Source organism: Salmo salar, chromosome ssa20 (genome assembly GCF_905237065.1).
Source record: "Salmo salar chromosome ssa20, Ssal_v3.1, whole genome shotgun sequence".
NCBI lineage: Eukaryota > Metazoa > Chordata > Actinopteri > Salmoniformes > Salmonidae > Salmo > Salmo salar.
This window is the reverse complement of record NC_059461.1, coordinates 7,874,428-7,897,272: the sequence shown is the minus strand read 5'-3', so window position 1 is coordinate 7,897,272 and position 22,845 is coordinate 7,874,428. Positions and strand designations below refer to the sequence as shown.

The 22,845-nt window shown below is 42.1% G+C and overlaps 1 protein-coding gene across 3 annotated transcripts in view; it reads right to left on the bottom strand.

The window, feature by feature from the left end:
• The window catches only part of LOC106580171 (glutamate receptor ionotropic, delta-2), a 605,308-nt gene that overhangs the window by 131,183 nt on the left and 451,280 nt on the right, over nucleotides 1-22,845 (bottom strand). For all 3 annotated transcript variants that reach the window (XR_001322822.2, XM_045704300.1, XM_014160933.2), the window contains exons 9-10: nucleotides 11,585-11,686; nucleotides 5,035-5,232 (exon numbers count right to left, since the gene is read on the bottom strand). Coding sequence is in view for 2 of the 3 variants with exons in the window: in XM_045704300.1 (XP_045560256.1) it covers nucleotides 5,035-5,232; nucleotides 11,585-11,686 (300 nt within the window). In the remaining variant the exon portion in view is untranslated. The remainder of the gene's footprint in view (nucleotides 1-5,034; nucleotides 5,233-11,584; nucleotides 11,687-22,845) is intronic.

Sequence of the window (22,845 nt, the reverse complement as noted above, 5' to 3'; positions counted from 1 at the left end):
ATTGAAGCCCTGGTTGAAAAAGCCCCTAAAGATTTATGTTATACAACGTTTGACATGTTTGAACGAACTTAAATATATATTTTTTGCTCATTCCTGACGACAAGTCAGACGCACACGGTACATTTTTACTAGCCTTCGGAGCGCGCTAACACTATTGGGACATAAATTATTAACTTTTTTGAACAAAACTACATTTGTTATGGACCTGGGATTCCTAGAAGTGCCTTCTGATAAAGATAATCAAAGGTAAGGGATTATTTACAATAGTATTTTTGATGGTTGATCGTTCCAAGATGGCTCCAACATAGACTTCTTTTCTAGGCATACCACGTCGTTTATTGCAAAGTGTGATTTCCCAGTAAAGTTATTTTTAAATCTGGCAAAGAGATGGCATTCAAGACATGTTCATCTATAAGTCTTTGAATGACAATATTACATTTTAACAATGTTTTCGAATAGTAATTTTGTAAATTGTAGCGCTGATCATCGGAAGCATTTGAGGGAAAAGATTTTCTGAACGTCATGCGCCGATGTAAAATGCTGTTTTTATACATAAATATGAACTTTATCGAACAAAAAATGCATGTGTTGTGTAACATGATGTCCTAGGAGTGTCATCTGATGAAGGTTGTCAAAGGTTAGTGCTGCATTTAGCTGTGTTTTGGGTATTTGTGATGCATGCTAGTTGCTTTGAGAATGGCTGTGTGATTATTTCTGGCTGGGTACTCTGCTGACATAATCTAATGTTTTGCTTTTGCTGTAAAGCCTTTTTGAAATCGGACAACGTGGTTCGATTCAGGAGAGGTGTATCTATAAAACGGTGTAAAATAGTCATATGTTTGAGAAATTGAAGTTATAGCATTTATGAGGTTTTGCATTTAGCGCGACGCGATTCCACTGGCTGTTGATTAGGGTGGGACGCAAGCGTCCCACTCGCCCAGACAGGTTAACAATGTGTTTAAGATAATCAGTTGTGTTGTGAAAAGGTAGGGGTGGTATACAGAAGAAAGCCCTATTTGGTAAAAGACCAGGTCCATATTATGGTAAGAACAGCTCAAATAAACAAACAAAAACAACCGTCCATCATTACTTTAAGACATGAAGGTAAGTCAATCTGGAATATTTCAAGAACTTTGAACATTTCTTGAAACATTGAACTTTTCTTCAAGTGCAGTCGCAAAATCAATCAAACGCTATGATGAAACTGGCTCTCATGAGGACCGTCACAGGAAAGGAAGACCCAGAGTTAGTTCTACTGCAGAAGATAAGTTCATTAGAGTTACGAGCATAAGAAATTGCAGGCCAAATAAATGCTTCACAGAGTTCAAATAACAGACACATCTCAACATCAACTGTTCAGAGGAGACTGCGTGAATCAGGCCTTCATGGTTGAATTGCTGCAAAGAAACCACTACTAAAGGACACCAATAATAAGAAGAGACTTGATTGGGCCAAGAAACACGAGCACATTAGACATTGGAAATCTTTCCTTTTGTCTGATGAGTCCAAATTTGAGATTTTCTTTTACAACCACAGTGTCTTTGTGAGACGCAGAGTAGGTGAACAGATGATCTCTGCATGTGTGGTTCCCACTATGAAGCATGGAGGAGGAGGTGTGATGGTGTGGGGGTGCTTTACTGGTGACACTGTCAGTGATTCTTTTTTAGAATTCAAGGCACACTTAACCTGTTAGGGCTAGGGGGCAGTATTGACACGGCTGGATAAAAAAACATACCCGATTTAATCTGGTTACCACTCCTACCCAGTAACTAGAATATGCATATACTTATTACATATGGATAGAAAACACCCTCAATTTTCTAAAACTGTTTGAATGGTGTCTGTGAGTATAACAGAACTCATTTGGCAGGCAAAACCCTGAGACATTTTCTGACAGGAAGTGGATACCTGATGTGTTGTATTACCTTTAAACCTATCCCATTGAAAAACACAGGGGCTGAGGAATATTTTGGCACTTCCTATTGCTTCCACTAGATGTCACCAGCCTTTACAAAGTGTTTTGAGTCTTCTGGAGGGAGATCTGACCGAACAAGAGCCATGGAACGATGATGGCCCATTAGACACCTGGCGCGCGAGTTCATGTTGGGTACCCTCGTTCCAATACGTTATAAAAGAGTATGCATTCGTCCACCTTGAATATTATTCATGTTCTGGTTAAAAAAGGCCCTAATGATTTATGCTATACAACGTTTGACATGTTTGAACGAACGTAAATATATTTTTCCCCTCGTTCATGACGAGAAGTCCGGCTGGCTTAGATCATGTGCTAACAAGACGGAGATTTTTGGACATAAATGATGAGCTTTTTTGAACAAAACTACATTCGTTATGGACCTGTGATACCTGGAAGTGACATCTGATGAAGAGAATCAAAGGTAATGGATTATTTACATAGTATTTTCGATTTTAGATCTCCCCAACATGACGTCTAGTCTGTATCGCAACGCGTATTTTTCTGGGCGCAGTGCTCAGATTATTGCAAAGTGTGATTTCCCAGTAAGGTTATTTTTAAATCTGGCAAGTTGATTGCGTTCAAGAGATGTAAATCTATAATTCTTTAAATGACAATATAATATTTTACCAATGTTTTCTAATTTTAATTATTTAATTTGTGACGCTGACTTGACTGCCGGTTATTGGAGGGAAACGATTTCCTCAACATCAATGCCATAGTAAAACGCTGTTTTTGGATATAAATATGAACTTGATAGAACTAAAAATGCATGCATTGTCTAACATAATGTCCTAGGAGTGTCATCTGATGGAGATTGTAAAAGATTAGTGCATCATTTTAGCTGGTTTTATGGTTTTGGTGACCCTGTCTTTGAATTGACAAAACATTACACACAACTCTTGTAAATGTACTGTCCTAACATACTCTAAATTTATGCTTTCGCCGTAAAACCTTTTTGAAATCGTAAAACGTGGTTAGATTAAGGAGATGTTTATCTTTCAAAGGGTGTAAAATAGTTGTATGTTTGAAAAATTTGAATTTTGACATTTATTTGGATTCAAATTTGCCGCTCTTGAAATGCACCTGCTGTTGATGGAGTGCACCACGGGTGGCACGCTAGCGTCCCACCTAGCCCATAGAGGTTAACCAGCAGGGCAACCACAGCATTCTGCAGCGATACACCATCCCATCTGGTTTGAGCTTAATGGGACTATTGTTTTTCAACAGGACAATTACCCAACACACCTCCAGGCTGTGTAAGGGCTATTTGACCAAGAAGGAGAGCGATGGAGTGATGCATCAGATGACCTGGCCTCCACAATCACCCAACCTCAACCCAATTGAGATGGTTTGGGATGAGTTGGACCGCAGAGTGAAGGAAAAGCAGCCAACAAGTGCTTAGCATATGTGAGAACTCCATCAAGACTGTTGGGGAATTCCAGGTGAAGCTGGTTGAGAGAATGCCAAGAGTGTGCAAAGCTGTCATCAAGTCAAATGGTGGCTACTTTAAAGAATCTAAAATATGAAAAAAATATTTTTATTTAACACTTTTTTGGTTACTACATGATTCCATATGTGTTATTTCATAACGTTGATGTCTTCACTATTATTCTACCGTGTAGAAAATAGTATAAAGAAAGAAAAACCCTTGAATGAGTAGGTGTGTCCAAACTCTTGACTGGTACTGTATATAAAATATATATTTTGTGTATATATATATATATATATATATGATGACTTACCGTGTTCTCCACTACAGGTTGTCAATTTACCTTCTGTCCTCTCTTCAATCTAACTTTTGTTCTCTCTTTAATTCGGGGTGATATCGGTCTTGTATGTTTTATTTCAATATATATATATGGGGGATTGGAAATTTTGCAGACAACTACATTGATGGAAACCACAATCTTTCTGCAATATTGAAGCTGATCTACCCCCTAAAAAAATATATTACAAAAATTATTATAATAATAATATCCTTGAAGAATGAATAACAATGTACCTATATCCTCTGTATCATTACAGACACCCTTTGTGAACCTTTATTTAACTAGGCAAGTTAGTCAAATTATTATTTACAATGACGGCCTACCCTGGCCAAACCCAGACGATGCTGGGCCAATTGTGAGCCTCCCTATGGGACTCCCAATCACAGCCAAATGTGATACAGCCTGGATTTGAACTGAGATGAATTGAGAATTGAGATGCAGTGTCTTAGACCGCTGCACCACTCTGGAGCCCAATAAAAAGCACAATATGCCTAAAGGAATAGAGGCAAAGGTAACACAACAAAAATGATATTAACATTTTTCCCTTTGGCCTGTGTTTGTGGTCTAGAAGATAAACTCTAAGTCTTACGCACAGGCATATTTGCAGATGCGCTCATTTAAGGAAGAAAATTGGAAGCGGCAGTGTTGGAATCAATGTGGAATGGCATTAGGAATCAAAAAAAGTCTGAAAAAGGGAAAACAGCAAGAGGTGATGTGTAATGGTCCTGAAAATGGTCTGCTGACCTCCAGGTGTTTACAGCTTTGCCTTTTCGTTTGTCTGGCTGTTGGACAGATGTTTATTCCACTATTGGCCCTGGCAGGGTGAATAGCTAACAACACTGTGGATAGAAACTATGCCAACTCTAAAAAATAAGCCAGTTTACCAAGCCAGTGATTCCTAATCGCTGCATGTTTGTAATTGCTTTCCTCTGATAAGAGATTATAGAGCGTTGTGTACGAATGAGAGTTTATTACGTTTTATATACACTGCTCCTCCTCCTCGTAAAGTAGACCGCTTTTGGTTGAGGTGATGAAGGTGGATAGATGGATAGATGGATTGATGGAGGAGGGTTTCCTGCAAGGAAGGTTTTGTACATTGATGAACACAGCCAATTTTTTAAGTAGCTCATATTCATCCCAATAAACTGGGATTATTCTGGGGATTATTCTACGTGTTATTGTTAGTTCGTTCCATTTGGACATAGCATTGCAGCACATAGGGCTCTGGTCAAAAGTAGTGCACTATATAGGGAGCAGGCTGCCATTTGGGACAGAGCCACAGTCTCTCACCTTGGCAACCAACTCTCCGATTAGTCCGTTCCAGACCCCGTCAGCCTGTTGGCTCCCATACTTATGGTCAGGGGCCACATAGATCTCGTACTTGAAGCCCAGGTAGTTGGAGAGAGCATCCAGCACGTCGATGGAATAGCCTTGGTACTTCTTAGGCTTCCCAAGGACATTCTCTGATACCATCACAAAGGGCTCCTCCTGCAGTTGACAAAGTCAAAGAATGTATAATTGTTACACTTCCATCTGCCACTACTGTACCACAGGTTTTCCTATGAATCCACCACATCTGTCCTTTATCACAGTCCCTTCATGGATCTATGCTTCTTTAGTTAACTTATTCAATCCTGCTGTGTTTTCCCTCAATGTCACTAAGTTGATGTAATAATACTAGAGGTCAACGGCATTGTTTTACACACACCAAACAGACAGTGACATTACCGAGAGATAGCGAAAGAGAGAGAGAGAGAAAGAGAGGAGGGGTGGGAGAGAGTCAGAGAGAGAGAGAGAGGTGAGAAATAAAGAGAGAAATATGACCACACTCCACTTTCCACCTTAATTGTCATGGACTATCCTGCACAGTGTCTCGACTATCTGCCGAAACACAGAAACAGTAGCCCTTTCTCTTCCTGGCTTCCATTCTCTTTAATAAATCCCTATTGATAACTGAAATATTTCTGGGAATATGTCAGGCAGATGTATTACCTAGGTGGTGTTATTGACTACACATGGTGTGCACATTAAACCAGTGTTTTCGAATCCTCACTGGCCCCCGTCGCTCAATAAGCTATTAGCGGGAGCGTGGACGTGCATGCCAACTCCCACTGTAGCCATGAGGCACCATCAATCAGAGAGTGACCCCCCACACCACACACCATGACTCATACCTGCATACCCCACTACTCTGTACGCTCTATAGCCCCAATCACAACCTGACGTGTGTATGCAGTGTTGGGGAGTAGTGAACCACATGTAGTTCAACTAGTAATGTAACTTCATTTTGCAGTAGCTTGGTGGTAGTTTAACTAAATTCAAATCTAGGTAGTGTTTTCATTAGTTAATTACTCTTTTGTTATGAAGCGGTGTAGCTAACTACTGGAACTGCACAGTACTTTTTTTGCAAAAATAAAATATGGGTGAAGTAGGCAATCAATTGCTTTCTTTTTCAGCATCAGGCCTGCCTAATTCTCACTTCAAACAATGTTTGTGTTTAATAGGCTAAATTACAAATTCCGTTAACATGCAGATGTAGGATCTTAATTTGATCACCCTGTTGCAGGGGAACTTTCTCAGCAGTGAGAAAATAATTCTGTAATAAGTGTGAAACATTGCACATGTACCTCTGTGACAGCATGCTTGCTACATTATTACAGTAGGATGTGCACTACATGAATGTGAGACTGTGCAGTTCCCTAGCCGAGTGTATGTATCCCAGCGGGAAGCAGAGTGTGTGTGAGTGTGTGTGTGTGCACGTGCGTGCGTGTGTGTGTGAGAGATTTAATGTGTGTCTCAGTCCATGAGTTTACGCACTATGCACTTTTGAAATCAAAGGCATGGCTGTGTGTGTGTGTACATGTGCATGCATGTGTGCATACATGCTTGTGTGTCTACAATATATATATACTGTTTGGACAGTATTGTTGTGTGGGTACCAGGGTTGGGATGAATTCCATTTGAATTCCAGTCAATTTAGAAATTGCACTGAAATTCCAATTCACTCAAATTTACATTTTAGTAATTTAGCCTGTTGGGGATAGGGGGCAGTATTTGCATGGCCGGATAAAAAACGTACCCGTTTTTAATCTGGTTACTACTCCTGCCCAGTAACTAGAATATGCATATAATTGTTTGATTTGGATAGAAAACACCCTAAAGCTTCTAAAACTGTTTGAATGGTGTCTGTGAGTATAACAGAACTCATTTGGCAGGCCAAAACCTGAGAAGATTCCAAACAGGAAGCGCTCTCTCTGACTATTTCTTGGCCTTCTTGATCATCTCTAACCAAAACAGGGGATCTCTGGCATAACGTGACATTTTCTAACGCTCCCATAGGCTCTCAGAAGGCGCCAGAACGATGAATGGTGACTTTGCAGGCCATGGCTGAAAAACAGTAGCGCATTTGGATAGTGGTCGATCTGAGAAAAATGAGACTGAGGCGCGTGCACGAGCCGACACCATGTTTTTATTTTTTCGTCTTTGACCGAAAACAGGGTTACGAGAAAAATTGCATAAAAATTGATTTTAAACAGCGTTTTACATGCTTCGAAGTACGGTAATGGAATATTTTGAAATGTTTTGTCACGAAACGCATCGGGCGCGTCACCCTTCTTTACCCTTCGGATAGTGTCTTGAACGCACTAACAAAACGCCGCTATTTGGATATAACTATGGATTATTTGGAACCAAACCAGCAAGTCCTGGGAGTGCATTCTGACGAAGAACAGCAAAGGTAATCCAATTTTTCTAATAGTAATTCTGAGTTTGGTGAGTACCACACTTGGTGGGTGTCAAAATAGCTAGCCTGTGATGGCCGGGCTATCTACTCAGAATATTGCAAAATGTGCTTTCACCGAAAAGCTATTTTAAAATCGGACATAGCGATTGCATAAAGGAGTTCTGTATCTATAATTCTTAAAATAATTGTTATGTTTTTTGTGAACGTTTATCGTGAGTAATTTAGTAAATTCACCGGAAGTGTTCGGTGGGAATGCTAGTCACATGCTAGTCACATGCTAATGTAAAAAGCTGATTTTTGATATAAATATGAACTTGATTGAACAAAACATGCATGTATTGTATAACATAATGTCCTAGGAGTGTCATCTGATGAAGATCATCAAAGGTTAGTGCTGCATTTAGCTGTGGTTTTGGTTTTTGTGACATTATATGCTAGCTTGAAAAATGGGTGTCTGATTATTTCTGGCTGGGTACTCTGCTGACATAATCTAATGTTTTGCTTTCGTTGTAAAGCCTTTTTGAAATCGGACAGTGTGGTTAGATTAACGAGAGTCTTGTCTTTAAAATGGTGTAAAATAGTCATATGTTTGAAAAATTGAAGTAATAGCATTTCTAAGGTATTTGAATATCGCGCCACGGGATTCCACTGGCTGTTGAGTAGGTGGGACGCAAGTGTCCCACCTAGCCCATAGAGGTTAACAGACGGTCTTATCCAGAGTGACACAGTTAGTGCACTCATTTTAAGATAGCTAGGTGGGACAACCACATATCACAGTCATAGTAAGTACATTTTTTCTCAATAAAGTAGCTATCAGAAAAGTCAGAGCTAGTAAGGGGGTGTGGAAGTGTTAGTTCACAAAATGTTTTTTTGGAGGGTGGGTGGGTGAGGTGCTGTGGGATTATTATATCTTTGAAGAGGTAGGGTTTCAGATACTTTTTCAGAAGCTGGTTCCACCAACGGTGTGCCAGGACACCGAGGAACATTTGGAATTGGGTTCACTTTCTGAATTGATTGGAATTTAAATGGAATGACCCCAACTCTGGTGGGTACATGTGTGTACACAGTCAAAGTGCATGATGTGTGTGGGTCTGGACTGGTGGGAAGGTCTTTGTACACTAAGTGCACATGACACAAAACTGCGTCCCAAATGGCATCACATTCCCTATTTAGTGCACTACTTTTGACTAGACCACAGCGCACTCCATAGCGAATAGGGTGACATTTGGGACACAGGCATAAGGCTACAGTTCTTCACTTTGACACTGGTTGTCCAGCTTGGGGCCTATCAGATCTTGCATCTCTATAGAATCTCTACAGCCACAACAGTCTCACTGCCATCAGACTGCCATCAGCCACACAGTGCACATATTAATGGCACCAGCAAAGTCCCCCGTTCAGACCCGAGGGGCTCAGCAAAGTCATCTAGAGAGCCCACATCCCCTGACCCTGGCCTGTACTCACTGCACTGCGGCTTCTGATCTGCCTGATGGGGGCCATGGGGGCGTGGAACACTCTCTCTCTGCACTACAGCTCCTGAGTAAGACCTGGGGACTCCATTGCCCATTAGCCACCAGGAGAGAGGGAGGCATCCGCTCTGCCTGCAGGTTTTATTGACAGAAGTCCGTCTCCCCTAACATATGCCTTGTTTGCAACCCAGCCCTCGTCAACAATTCCGCTGGCGCCCCCCCCCACTCCCCATACCCCTTTCTATAGACATACACCCTCATATCTTAAGTAACATGTGAGCTGGAAATGGCAATTTTCCACTCAAATAGATCATTGCTAAAAAGGCCTCTATGCGAAGGCAGTAAATCAATGGTGTGGCCCTGTGCTTTAAATAACACTTTACAGGTTGTTACTGCTGTTATTATTCCACAGTCCCTGAGCAGAGAGAGCAGAGCTGGAGATTATGTCAGGCCAGGGAGGGATACAGCTTGCCTGGGTTGATGGGCCGTTAGGTGCCACTCGCTCTGTGCCATTCACAATACACTGCTAATCCCTGTGGTTCACTACCATGGAGAACAGTTTAAATCCACATAGTATGGATTTTAGGAGAGCACAAGACCTCATCGAGTAGTGGAGGCTCCCTTTCAGGTTACCCCACTCTCCCCCTTACACGTAAACAGTCAATACAGTCCTCATCAAATCAATTGGTCACCAACAGGATTTATTGGGAGTGTTGCTAATGGGATCTAATTGGCACTTAATTAGCCAATGAGCAGATCGATTGAACATGATAAGTTGATTGGTTGAAATTAAAACATATTTTCAGATGGCAGTGGCGGGCTGGGGGGGGGGGGGCATTGGGGGGGCCCCAGTCCCGTGTGGCTCAGTTGGTAGAGCATGGTGTTTGCAACGCCACGGTTGTGGGTTCGATTTCCACGGGGGACCAGTACGGGGAAAAAAATAAATAAAAATGAAATGTATGCATTCACTACTGTAAGTCGCTCTGGATAAGAGCGTCTGCTAAATGACTAAAACGTAAATGTAATAATCCCACCAGTCATTTGGTATAAACCGACCGGTCATCTGTCAACATACTGACATTGAACATCAATGGATAAGGTCAACATAAACATTTTAACCAGATTTCAACCACAAATTAAGGACAGGATTCGAGGGTTGGTTTATTACAAAAATAGTTTTTGACAACTCAACTAAATATCAACCAAATATAGACTTTGTTACTTTAGGTTTTTGTCTGGATGGCTCTCAGGGCATCACAAAGCACAGAAAACAGAGGACATAAGAAAGCCTTAAGGCATGACCACAATGCTCAGTCTGCTTCATAGAGCTCGGTCTACAGATCAGAAAGCCCTAACATACTGTAGCCACACACCCTTCAAAAAGGTAGCCTTTCATACACTACCTCTCATATATACAGCGGTAGTCCGTCCACACTACTCTAGACATTTCACACTAATTCTCACTGGCGGCACTTCATAAAGGATGTCAGTCATAGAGGTCTATGGAATGAGAGGGAACCAAGAGAGAGAGAGAGGGAGTGTGTCTGTGTGTGAGAGAGAGAGAGAGAACACACACACACACACACACACACACACGCACACGCACACACAGCCAGAGAAGGATTGAGACCGAGGAAAAAGGGAGAGGGACCAAGAAAGAGGGAGTAGAACAAATACTCCAGTGGTCTCCACCACCATCTGTGGCTTGTCAGTGTGAGTACTGCAGCCTTTCCCCTTGTGCCTCTGGGAAAGCACACACGCGCACACACACACATGCCACCCCATTCCACCCTTTTCCTCCACACCGTTTCTGAGAAAATAGATAATGTTCAGAAACGTACTCCATGTTCTCTTTGAAAGGGATGAAAATCTGGAAGGAAAAAAAAAAGACAGAGAGCCACAAAGTCGTAGCATCATCTCTTTCTTCTCCCCAGACTTCAAAGCTGGATTATGAAGAATTTAAAGTTCTGAATCTTTAAAGCACTCAAGAGACTCAAATCAGTGCTGGAGGCGAGATAGCGAAACTCAAATCTCAATATAATGAAGCTCCATGGTGTCAATTCATCCTCCTGAAATCGCTTTTAATGAAGTGCCCGTTCACTTACGGCCTGTGAACAGACACCCTGACTTAAATCTGGGAGTGTTGAGCAGGATTACAAGTGATATCTTTATGATGCCAGGTCTATCAAACAGCACTATACAGGCTCATGGCGTATACAGACTTGGTGACATTTCCCATAGAGATAGAGGAGTCATCTTTGTATCGGTGCCATTGTTGCGTATGTGACAGCATGGGCAGTGCCACAATTTCAATTTTTTTCTTCATGATTAGCTGATTCCTCCTGATGACCTGACTCCACCAGGGTCACCAGGAGGGATTAGCCAATGAAGTTGGAAGTCCCACCCAGTTAACTACATAAAAATAGTGGATGCCCTCAATGGCACTGTCCGTGCTAATACGGAATTTTGGCCATTCTCTATGCATTTTTCCTAGGTACAGATCTAGGATCAGCTTCCCCTCCCCAATCCTAACCTTAATTCTGATTGGGGAAAATGCTAGACTGACCTACGATCAGTGTCTAGGGGCAACCTCACCCAACTCCGATACAGACAACAGTACAGTACTCACCAGCACAGTGACCACGCGCAGAACCACACCTCTCATGTTGTTCTCCAACTTCCTGTCAGTTAGTGTTCCATTGAGGCCATGCACTGGGTCCCAGGTGGCTAGCTGGAAGACAAGCAGGAAGTACAGTTTATAAGTGACATGTGATGTGTAAAATGTTAAAATGATCATACCCGTTTTTTCAATTTTCACCTGAAATGACATACACAAATGTAACTGCCTGTAGCTCAGGACCTGAAGCAAGGATATGCATATTCTTGATACCATTTGAAAGGAAACACTTTGAAGTTTGTGGAAATGTGAAATTAATGTAGGAGAATATAACACATTAGATTTGGTAAAAGATAATACAAACAAAAAAACATGCTTAAAAATAAAATAAAATAAAAATCAGCAAACACAACTATGCTACATTTTATCCCTGGGACCCTCAGGATGACATATCAGAGCAAGATTACTGGCTAAGTACATTATTTACCTTCAGAGGTGAATGTATCAAACCAGTTGCCGTAATAAACGTTTTTTGTTGTTGTGCACTCTCCTCAATCAATAGCATGGTCTTTTTTCACTGTAATAGCTACTGTTAATTGGATACTACAGTTAGATGAACAAGATTTTAGCTTTCTGTCTATGGAACCAGAAAGTTGGTTGTTGTATACAACATCATTAGCACACGTTAGCAGCAACCCTCCCGGTTTAGGGACACCCATCACGTAGAAGTTTTCCAGATTTGTATGAAATATGACCTATAATTAATTACAATATGAGTGAAATACTTTTCCTTCCAATGTATTTTAATTAAGGATGTTAAAAAGCAGCTTATCTGTGTTGGATTGGGGTATTTAGTATTTTTATTAGGACCATTAACATTTGTGGGTGTACCCCAACAACAGAATGGTGTAGGCGTATACCGGTCATTAAAAATATTAATGTGTGTAGACTGCTGAGTGGCTAAATCAGCCAATGAGGCAGGATGACATCATTCTCAATGAGGAAATTGCAAGCATTTTTCAGACTGTCTGTTGGAGTTTTTTTTCTCACCTTTATTTAACCAGGTAAGCTAGTTGAGAAGTTCTCATTTATAACTGCGACATGGCCAAGATAAAGCAAAGCAGTGCGACACAAACAACAACACAGAGTTACACATGGAATAAACAAGCGTACAGTCGATAACACAATAGAAAAGAAAGAAAGTCTCTATACAGTATGTGCAAATGGCGTGAGGAGGTAGGCAATAAATAGGCCATAGTAGCGAAGTAATCACAATTTAGCAGATTAACACTGGAGTGATAAATGAGCAGATGATGATGTGCAAGTCGAGATACTGGTGTGCAAAATAGCAGAAAAGTAAATAAAAACAATATGGGGATGAGGTAGGTAGATTGGGTGGGCTATTTACAGATGGATTATGGACAGCTGCAGCGATCAGTTAGCTGCTCAGATAGCTGATGTTTAAAGTTAGTGAGGGAAATATAAGTCTCCAGCTTCAGAGATTTTTGCAATTCGTTCCAGTCACTGGCAGCAGAGAACTGGAAGGAAAGGCGGCCAAAGGAGGTGTTGGCGTTGGGGATGACCAGTGAGATATACCTGCTGGAGCGCGTGCTACAGGTGAGTGTTGTTATTGTGACCAGTGAGCTGAGATAAGGTGGAGCTTTACCTAGCTAAGAATTATAGATGACCTGGAGCCAGTGGGTCTGGCAACGAATATGTAGCGAGGGCCAGCCGACTAGAGCATACAGGTCGCAGTGGTGGGTAGTATAAGGGGCTTTGGTAACAAAACAGATGGCACTGTGATAGACTGCATTCAGTTTGCTGAGTAGAGTATTGGAAGCTATTTTGTAGATGACATCGCCGAAGTCAAGGATCGGTAGGATAGTCAGTTTTACTAGGGTAAGTTTGGTGGCGGGAGTGAAGGAGGCTTTGTTGTGAAATAGAAAGCCGATTTCTAGATTTGATTTTGGATTGGAGATGTTTAATATGAGTCTGGAAGGAGAGTTTACAGTCTAGCCAGACACCTAGGTATTTGTAGTTGTCCACATATTCTAGGTCAGAACCGTCCAGGATAGTGATGCTAGTCGGGTGGGCGGGTGCGTGCAGCGAACGGTTGAAAAGCATGCATTTGGTTTTACTAGCGTTTAAGAGCAGTTGGAGGTCACGGAAGGAGTGTTGTATGGCATTGAAGCTTGTTTGGAGGTTAGTTAACACAGTGTACAAAGAAGGGCCAGATGTATACAGGATGGTGTCGCCTGCGTAGAGATGGATCAGAGAATCACCTGCAGCAAGAGCGGCATCATTGATATATACAGAGAAAAGAGTCGGCCCAAGAATTGAACCCTGTGGTAACCCCATAGAGACTGCCAGAGGTCCGGACAACAGGCTCTCCGATTTGACACACTGAACTCTGCCTGCGAAGTAGTTGGTGAACCAGGCGAGGCAGTCATTTGAGAAACCAAGGCTATTGAGTCTGCCAATAAGAATACGGTGATTGACAGAGTCGAAAGCCTTGGCCAGGTCGATGAAGACGGCTGCACAGTAGTGTTTTTTATCGATGGCGGCTATGATATCGTTTCGTACCTTGAGTGTGGCTAAGGTGCACCCGTGACCAGCTCGGAAACCGGATTGCATAGTGGAGAAGGTACGGTGGGATTCTAAATGGTCAGTGATCTGTTTATTAACTTGGCTTTTGAAGACTTTAGAGAGGCAGGGCAGGATGGATATAGGTCTATAACAGTTTGGGTCTAGAGTTTCACCCCATTTGAAGATGGGGATGACCGCGACAGCTTTCCAATCTTTAGCGTTCTCGGACGATATGAGAGGTTGAACAGACTTGTAATAGGGGTTGCAACAATGGTGGCGGATAGTTTTAGAAAGAGAGGGTCCAGATTGTCTAGCCCTCTTTCAGAACATCTGCTATCTGGATTTGGGTGAAGAAGAAGCTGGCGAGGCTCAGGCAAGTAGCTGCGGGGGGGGAGCTGTTGGCCGTGGTTGGGGTTTTTAAGTTTTTGTTTCTCCTCAAATTCATGCTTTGGCCATAAATACGGGTATAAGACGAGTCAAAAACATTATTTGAGTATGAGAACGGAATATGAAGTTTTAAAAGTGAGACCGTTACTTTAACATAATGGTCCTCTGTGGCTCTGTTGTTTCCATACAGGATTTACGCCAGTGTTTTAACCAAAAGGCTCAGACTTTTCTGTTTCCATTACCACAGATGAGACGGCGTTGGACCTGCTTTAAACTGATGCCAGACCTAGGCCACTGGCGACTTAAGGCGGGGTTTGGGGGCTGGCGTGTGACGTAGTAGGAAGACACCCGATGTTGTGGGGGTAGCTTAATTTAGGTTTCTTACAATCCAAGAAACAGATTTGCGATAAACTTAAGAAAATTAAAAGCAAGTACATAGATGCCAACATGCACAATGGCAGGAGTGGGAGTGTTCGAAAGCGGATTAAATGGCAAGGAAACCTTGACTCTATATTGGGACATAGGCCAGTGGTACGAAACGGTGAGACACTGCAGTCTGGGACTGATGTGCAATTCCTGGAAGAGATGCAAAACTCTGGTAAGTGGTTTAATAATATTTTTATTACAAACAAGCTGGCAAGCCTGCTTTGTATTCAACAGATGTGTCCATCTGATGTTTGTTTGGTAGCTAGCTAGCTTAGCATTAGCAGTAACTGGTTTGGAAAAAATAGCTAGCTAGCTAACTCTTATCCAGCGCTACTTAAAGTAGTAAGTGCATACATTTTTGTACCAACCTTGCCAGCTCACCAGCCCATCCAGGCATTTCCCTCTCCAGTTCGCTACCAACCAAAAACTTTCGGTAAGGTTTGCACCTGTACTTTGTAGATTGCCAATGTTTTTTGTTTTATTTTGTGGACACGTGGAGCCACCACCAGCCTCCATGAGTGGTTCATAGCATCCACAGCAAAAAAAGAAAGGGCTGCAAAGATGGCAGCATGGGCTAAATAGAAAGAGGAGAGGTGCATTTTCAACCAGGGTTAGCCTTAGCGTCCTGGGATGACTGGTGGACACTATTATCACATCACGTCCACACCCCTGATTCCCTTCTCCTGTACCAGGACTTGCACCCAGAGAAGGCAGCGTGGGCTGTTGCCGTTTTTAAGGAATATAATCTCAATCGTAATTTTTCAAGCAAGCATGCTAACTATGTGTATGTGACCAATAAAATTTGATTTGATTTGAGTTCCTACATTTGAACATAAAAATATATTTTATCAAACAAAACTATGCTACATTTGATCCCTGGGACCCTCAGGATGACAAATCAGAGCAAGATTACTGAATGTAAATATATTATTTACCTTCCGAGGTGAATTTATCAAACCAGTTGCCGTGATAAAAGTGTTTTGTTGTTGTGCACTCTCCTCAATCAATAGCATGGTATTTTTTCACTGTAAGCAATCTGTCCTCTCAGGAAAAGGCAAAGAAGGCCTCAAAACTTGCCACAAACTTAAAAGCCCAACAAAATACGTTTACTAAACTGTGCTCTACTCAAGACTCCGTAACCAAGGCAAGCTATGCAGTGGCACATAAAATCACAAAGCATAGCAAGCCTTTTGCTGAAGGGGAGTTTGTGAAAGAGTGTATGGTGGAGACTGCTGCTATACTTTGTCCTGAGAGTAAAAGCCAATTCGAGAAAATTAGCTTATCACGCAGAACCATCACCATGCATGTGGAAGTGATACTGTAGGTGAGGAACTAATCTCAGAGTTGAAGAAAAAAGCTGATGGCTTCAATCTTTTTTCTATGGCACTGGATGAGAGTACTGACATCATAGACAACACTCAACTTTACATTTTTGTTCGAGGAATAAATGAGAACTTTGAAATACAGTTGAAGTCGGAAGTTTACATACACCAGGTTGGAGTTATTAAAACTCGTTTTTCAACCACTCCACAAATTTCTTGTTAACAAATTATAGTTTTGGCAAGTCGGTTAGGACATCTACTTTGTGCATGACACAAGTAAATTTTCCGACAATTGTTTACCGACAGATTATTTCACAGTATCACAATTCCAGTGGGTCAGAAGTTTACATACACTAAGTTGACTGTGCCTTTAAACAGCTTCGAAAATTCCAGAAAATGATGTCATGGCTTTAGAAGCTTCTGATAGGCTAATTGACATCATTTGAGTCAATTGGAGGTGTACCTGTGGATGTATTTCAAGGCCTACCTTCAAACTCAGTGCCTCTTTGCTTGACATCATGGGAAAATCAAAAGAAATCATCCAAGACCTCAGAAAAAAATTGGCCAAAATGGCTTAAGGACAACAAAGTCAAGGTATTGGAGTGTCCATCACAAAGCCCTGACCTCAATTCTATAGAACATTCATATATGACTTATAAATGACTCAAAGAATGGTGAATATTATTCCAGACTCTGACATGGCTCAGAGGGATACTGCGAGATTTCAATATTTAGGTTGTTTTTCTACTTGCCCAGTGTCAGACGAACTTATGGAAACCATTTTCATGTCTCTGTGTGCAGTTTGGAGATGTTTGGCGTTAGCATATCGCTAGCTTAGAAAACCAGTCAGTATCTGGTGTGACCAGCATTTGCCTCATGCAGCGCGTAACATTTCCTTCGGATAGAGTTGATTAAGCTGTTGATTGTGGCCTGTGGAGTATTGTCTCACTCCTCTTCAATGGTTGTAAGAAGTTGCTGGATATTGGCGGGAACTGGAACACGCTGTCGTACACCTCGATCCAGAGCACCCAAACATGCTCAAAGGGTAACATGTCTGGTGAGTATGCAGGCCATGGAAGAACAGGGACATTTTCAGATTCCAGAATTTGTGTACAGATCCTTGCAACATGGAGCCGTGCATTATCATGCTCAAACATGAGGTGATGGTAGCGGGTCAATGGAACAACAATGGGCCTCAGGATCTCATCACGATAGCTCTGTGCATTCAAATTGCCATCGATAAAATGCAATTGTGTTTGTTGTCCGTAGATTAGGCCTGCCTATACCATAACCCCACCGCCACCATGGGGAACTCTGTTCACAACGTTGACATCAGCAAAACGCCCACACAACGCCATCCACGCTTTCTGCCACCTACCCAGTACAGTTGAAACCGGCATTCATCCGTGAAGAGCACACCTCTCCAGTGTGCCAATGGCCATTGAAGGTGAGCATTTGCCCACTGTTCTCGGTTACGATGCCAAACTGCAGTCAGGTCAAGACCTTGTTGAGGACAACGAGCACACAGAGGAGGCCCCCTGAGACTGTTTCTGACAGTTTGTGCAGAAATTCTTCGGTTGTGCAAATCCACAGTTTTATCAGCTATCCGGGTAGCAAGTCTCAGACCATCCTGCTGGGAAAGAAGCCAGAGCCCGATGTGGATGTCCTGGACTGGTGTGGTTATATGTGGCTTGCAGTTGTGAGGCTGGTAAGACATACTGCCAAATTCTGTTAACAATGTTGGAGGTGGCTTATGGTAGAGAAATGAATATTCAATTCTCTGGCAACATCTCTGGTGGACATTGCTGCAGTCAGCATGCCAATTGCAGTGAGACATCTGTGGCAGTGTGTTATGTGACAAAACTCACATTTTAGAGTTGCTTTTTATTGTCCCCAGAACAAGGTGCACCTGTGTAATGACCATGCTGTTTAATCAGCTTCTTGATATGCCACACCTGTCAGGTGGATGTATTATCTTGGCAAAGGACATATGCTCACTAACAGTGATGTAAACAAATTTGTGCACAAAGTATGAGAGAAATAAGCTTTTTTGTGTTTGGAAAAAACATGGGACAAACACTTTACATGTTGCGTTTATATTTTTGTTCAGTATAAAACTGCATGTGTCACATATATGAGCACATAAGTAATATATAGGGCAGAAATATATATCACATATAGTGCATTCGGTAAGTATTCAGACACCTTTTTGTTACGTTACAGCCTTATTCTAAAAATTATTAAATAAAACATTTTCCTCATCAGTCTACACACAATACCCCATAATGACAAAGCGATGATTTGTAAAGGCACACACCTGTCTATTTAAGGTCCCACAGTTGACAGTGCATATCAGAGCAAAAACCAAGGCATGGGGTTGAAAGAATTGTCTGTAGAGCCCTGAGACAGGATTTTGTCGAGGCACAGATCTGGGGAAGGGTACCAACACATTTCGGCATCATTGAAAGTCCCTGAGAACACAGTGGCCTCCAAGTTTGGAACCACCAAGACTCTTCCTAGAGCTGGCCGCCCAGCCAAACTGATCAATTGGGGGAGAAGGGCCTTGGTCAGGGAGGTGGCCAAGAACCCGATAGTCACTCTGACATAGCTCCAGAGTTCCTCTGTGTAGATGGGAGAACCTTCCAGAAGGACAACCACCTCTGCAGCACTCCACCAATTAGGCCTTTATGGAAAAGTGGCCAGACGGAAGCCACTCCACAGTAAAAGGCACATGACAGACTGTTTTGAGTTTGCCAAAAGGCACCTAAAGGACTCTCAGACCATGAGAAACAAGATTCTCTGGTCTGATGAAACCAAGATTTAACTATTTGGCCTAAATGCCAAGCATCACATCTGGAGGAAACCTGGCACCATTTCTTTGGTAAGGCATGGTGGTAGCAGCATCATGCTGTGGGGATGATTTCAGCAGCAGGGACTGGGAGACTTGTCAGGATTGATGGAAAGATAAACGGAGCAAAGTAGAGTCAGATCTCAGACTGGGGTGAATGTTCACTTTCCAACAGGACAACGATCCTAACCACACAGCTCTGAATGTCCTTGAGTGGCCCAGCCAGAGCCTGGACTTGACCCCGATCTAACATCTCTGGAGAGACCTGAAAATAGCGGTGCAGCAATGATCCCCATCCAACCTGACAGTGTTTGAGAGGATGTGGAGAGAAGAATGGGAGAAACTCCCCAAATAACAGGTGTGCCAAGCTTGTAGCGTCATACCCAAGAAGACTCTTGGCTGCCAAAATGTGCTTTAACAAAATACTGAGTAAATGGTCTGAATACTTATGTAAATGTGTTTTTTATTTATTTATTTTTAAAAACCTGTTTTTGCTTTGTCATTATGTGGTATTGTGTGTAGATTGATGAGGAAAAAATATTTAATAAATTTTAGGATAATGCTGTAACGTAACAAAATGTGGAAAAATCACTGTATATGAAAACGGCCAATTCTTGTATATTTCAATAAATACAGCACCTTCAGAAAGTGATCACACCCCTTTACTTTTTCACATTTTGTTGTGTTACAGCCTGAATTTATGGATTCAATTGAGATTTTTTGTCGCTAGTCTAAACAGAAACCCCATAATGTCAAAGTGGAATCATGTTTTTAGAAATTTTTACAAATTAATAAAACATTTAAATGTCTTGAGTCAATAAGTATTCAACTCCTTTGTTATGGGAAGTCTAAATATGTTCAGGAGTAAAAATGTTGCTTAACAAGTCACATAATAAGTTGCATGGACAAACTCTGTGTGCAATAATAGCGTTTAAGATTATTTTTGTATGGCTACCTCATCTCTGTACCCCAAACATACAATTATCAGTAAGGTACCTCAGTCGAGCAGTGAATTTCAAACAAAGATTCAACCACAAAGACCAGGGAGGTTTTCCAATGCGTCGCAAAGAAGGGCACCTGTTAGTAGATGGGTAAAAATAATCCCTTTGAGCAAGTTATCAAATACACTTTGAATGGTGTATCAATACATGCAGTCATTACAAAGATACACTCGTCCTTCCTAACTCAGTTGCTGAAGAGGATGTAAACCGCTCAAGGGATTTCAACATGAGGCCAATGGTGACATTAAAACAGTTACAATGGTTGTGATAGGAGACAACTGAGGATGGATCAACAACATTGTAGTTACTCCACAAAACTATCATAACTGACAGAGTGAAAAGAAGGAAGCCTGCACAGAATAATCAAATCAAAGTTTATTTGTCATGTGCACCGAATACAACAGGTGTCTTACAGTGAAATGCTTAATTACAGGCTCTAACCAATAGTGCAAAAAAGGTATTAGGTGAACAATAGGTAAGTAAAGAAATAAAACAACAGTAAAAAGACAGGCTATATACAGTAGCGAGGCTATAAAAGTAGCGAGGCTACATACAGACACTGGTTAGTTAGGCTGATTGAGGTAGTATGTACATGTAGATATGGTTAAAGAGACTATGCATATATGATGAACAGAGAGTAGCAGTGGCATAAAAGAGGGGTTGGCGGGTGGTGGGACACAATGCAGATATCGCGGTTAGCCAATGTGCGGGAGCACTGGTTGGTCAGGCCCAATTGAGGTAGTATGTACATGAATGTATAGTTAAAGTGACTTTGCATTTTTGATAAACAGAGAGTAGCAGCAGCTTAAAAGAGGGGTTGTGGGGGGGCACACAATGCAAATAGTCCGGGTAGCCATTTGATTACCCGTTCAGGCCTTTTTGTCCTAGACTTGGCACTCCGGTACCGCTTGCCATGCGGTAGTAGAGAGAACACTCTATGACTGGTGTGGCTAGGATCTTTGAACATTTTTAGGGCCTTCCTCTGACACCGCCTGATGTCGAGGTCCTGGATGGCAGGCAGCTTAGCCCCAGTGATGTACTGGGGCTAAGCAATTGCTGTACTGAGGCCGAGCAATTGCTGTACCAGGCAGTGATGCAACCAGTCAGGATGCTCTCGATGTTGCAGCTGTAGAAACTTTTGAGGATATGAGGACCCATGCCAAATCTTTTTAGTTTCTTGAGGGGGAATAGGCTTTGTTGTGCTCTCTTGACGACTGTCTTGGTGTGTTTGGACCATTCTATTTTGTTGTTGATGTGGACACCAAGGAACTTGAAGCTCTAAACCTGCTCCACTACAGCCCCATCGATGAGAATGGGGAGGTGCTCGGTCCTCCTTTTCCTGTAGTCCACAATCATCTCATTAGTCTTGGTTACGTTGAGGGATAGGCTGTTATTCTGGCACCACCCGGCCAGGTCTCTGACCTCCTCCCTATAGGCTGTCTCGTCGTTGTTGGTGATCAGGCCTCCCACTGTTGTGTCGTCTGAAAACTTAATGATGGTGTTGGAGTTGTGCCTGGCCATGCAGTCGTGGGTGAACAGAGAGTACAGGAGGGGACTGAGCACGCACCCCTGGGGAGCTCCAGTGTTGAGGATCAGTGTGGCAGATATGTTGCTACCTACCCTCACTACCTGGGGGCAGCCCGTCAGGAAGTCCAGGATCCAGTTGCAGAGGGAGGTGTTTAGTCCCAGGATCCTTAGCCCTTAGCCTGTTATGGCTAGGGGGCAGTATTTTCACGGCTGGATAAAAAACGTACCCGATTTAATCTGGTTACTACTCCTGCCCAGTAACTAGAATATGCATATAATTATTGGCTTTGGATAGAAAACACTCCAAAGTTTCTAAAACTGTTTCAATGGTGTCTGTGAGTATAACAGAACTCAAATGGCAGGTCAAAACCTGAGAGATTCCTTTACAGGAAGTGGCCTGTCTGACCATTTCTTGAACTTCTTTGCCATCTCTATCTTTTACAAAGGATCTCTGCTCTAACGTGACACTTCCTACGTCTTCCATGGGCGCTCAGAGCCCGGGAAAAACCTGAATGTCGTCATCCCAGCCCCAGGCTGAAACACATTATCGCCTTTCTCAAGTGGCCGATCAAGGGACTGTGGGCTTAGGCGCGTGCCCTGGCCGCCCCCGTCTTTGTGATTTTTCCTCTGTTTGCCGAAAAGGAGATTCCCGGTCGGAATATTATCGCTTTTTTACGAGATAAATTGCATAAAAATTGATTTTAAACAGCGGTTGACATGCTTCGAAGTACGGTAATGGAATATTTAGATTTTTTTTGTCACGAATTGCGCCATGCGCACGACCCTGATTTACCATTTCGGATAGTTTCTGGGACGCACGAACAAAACGCCGCTATTCGGATATAACGATGGATTATTTGGGACCAAACCAACATTTGTTATTGAAGTAGCAGTCCTGGGAGTGCATTCTGACGAAGACAATAAAGGTAATAACATTTTTGTTATAGTAAATCTGATTTTGGTGAAGGCTAAACTTGCCGGGTGTCTAAATAGCTAGCCCGTGATGGCTGGGCTATGTACTTAGAATATTGCAAAATGTGCTTTCACCAAAAAGCTATTTTAAAATCGGACATATCGAGTGCATAGAGGAGTTCTGTATCTATAATTCTTAAAATAATTGTTATGCTTTTTGTGAACGTTTATCGTGAGTAATTTAGTAAATTGTTAGTAAATTCC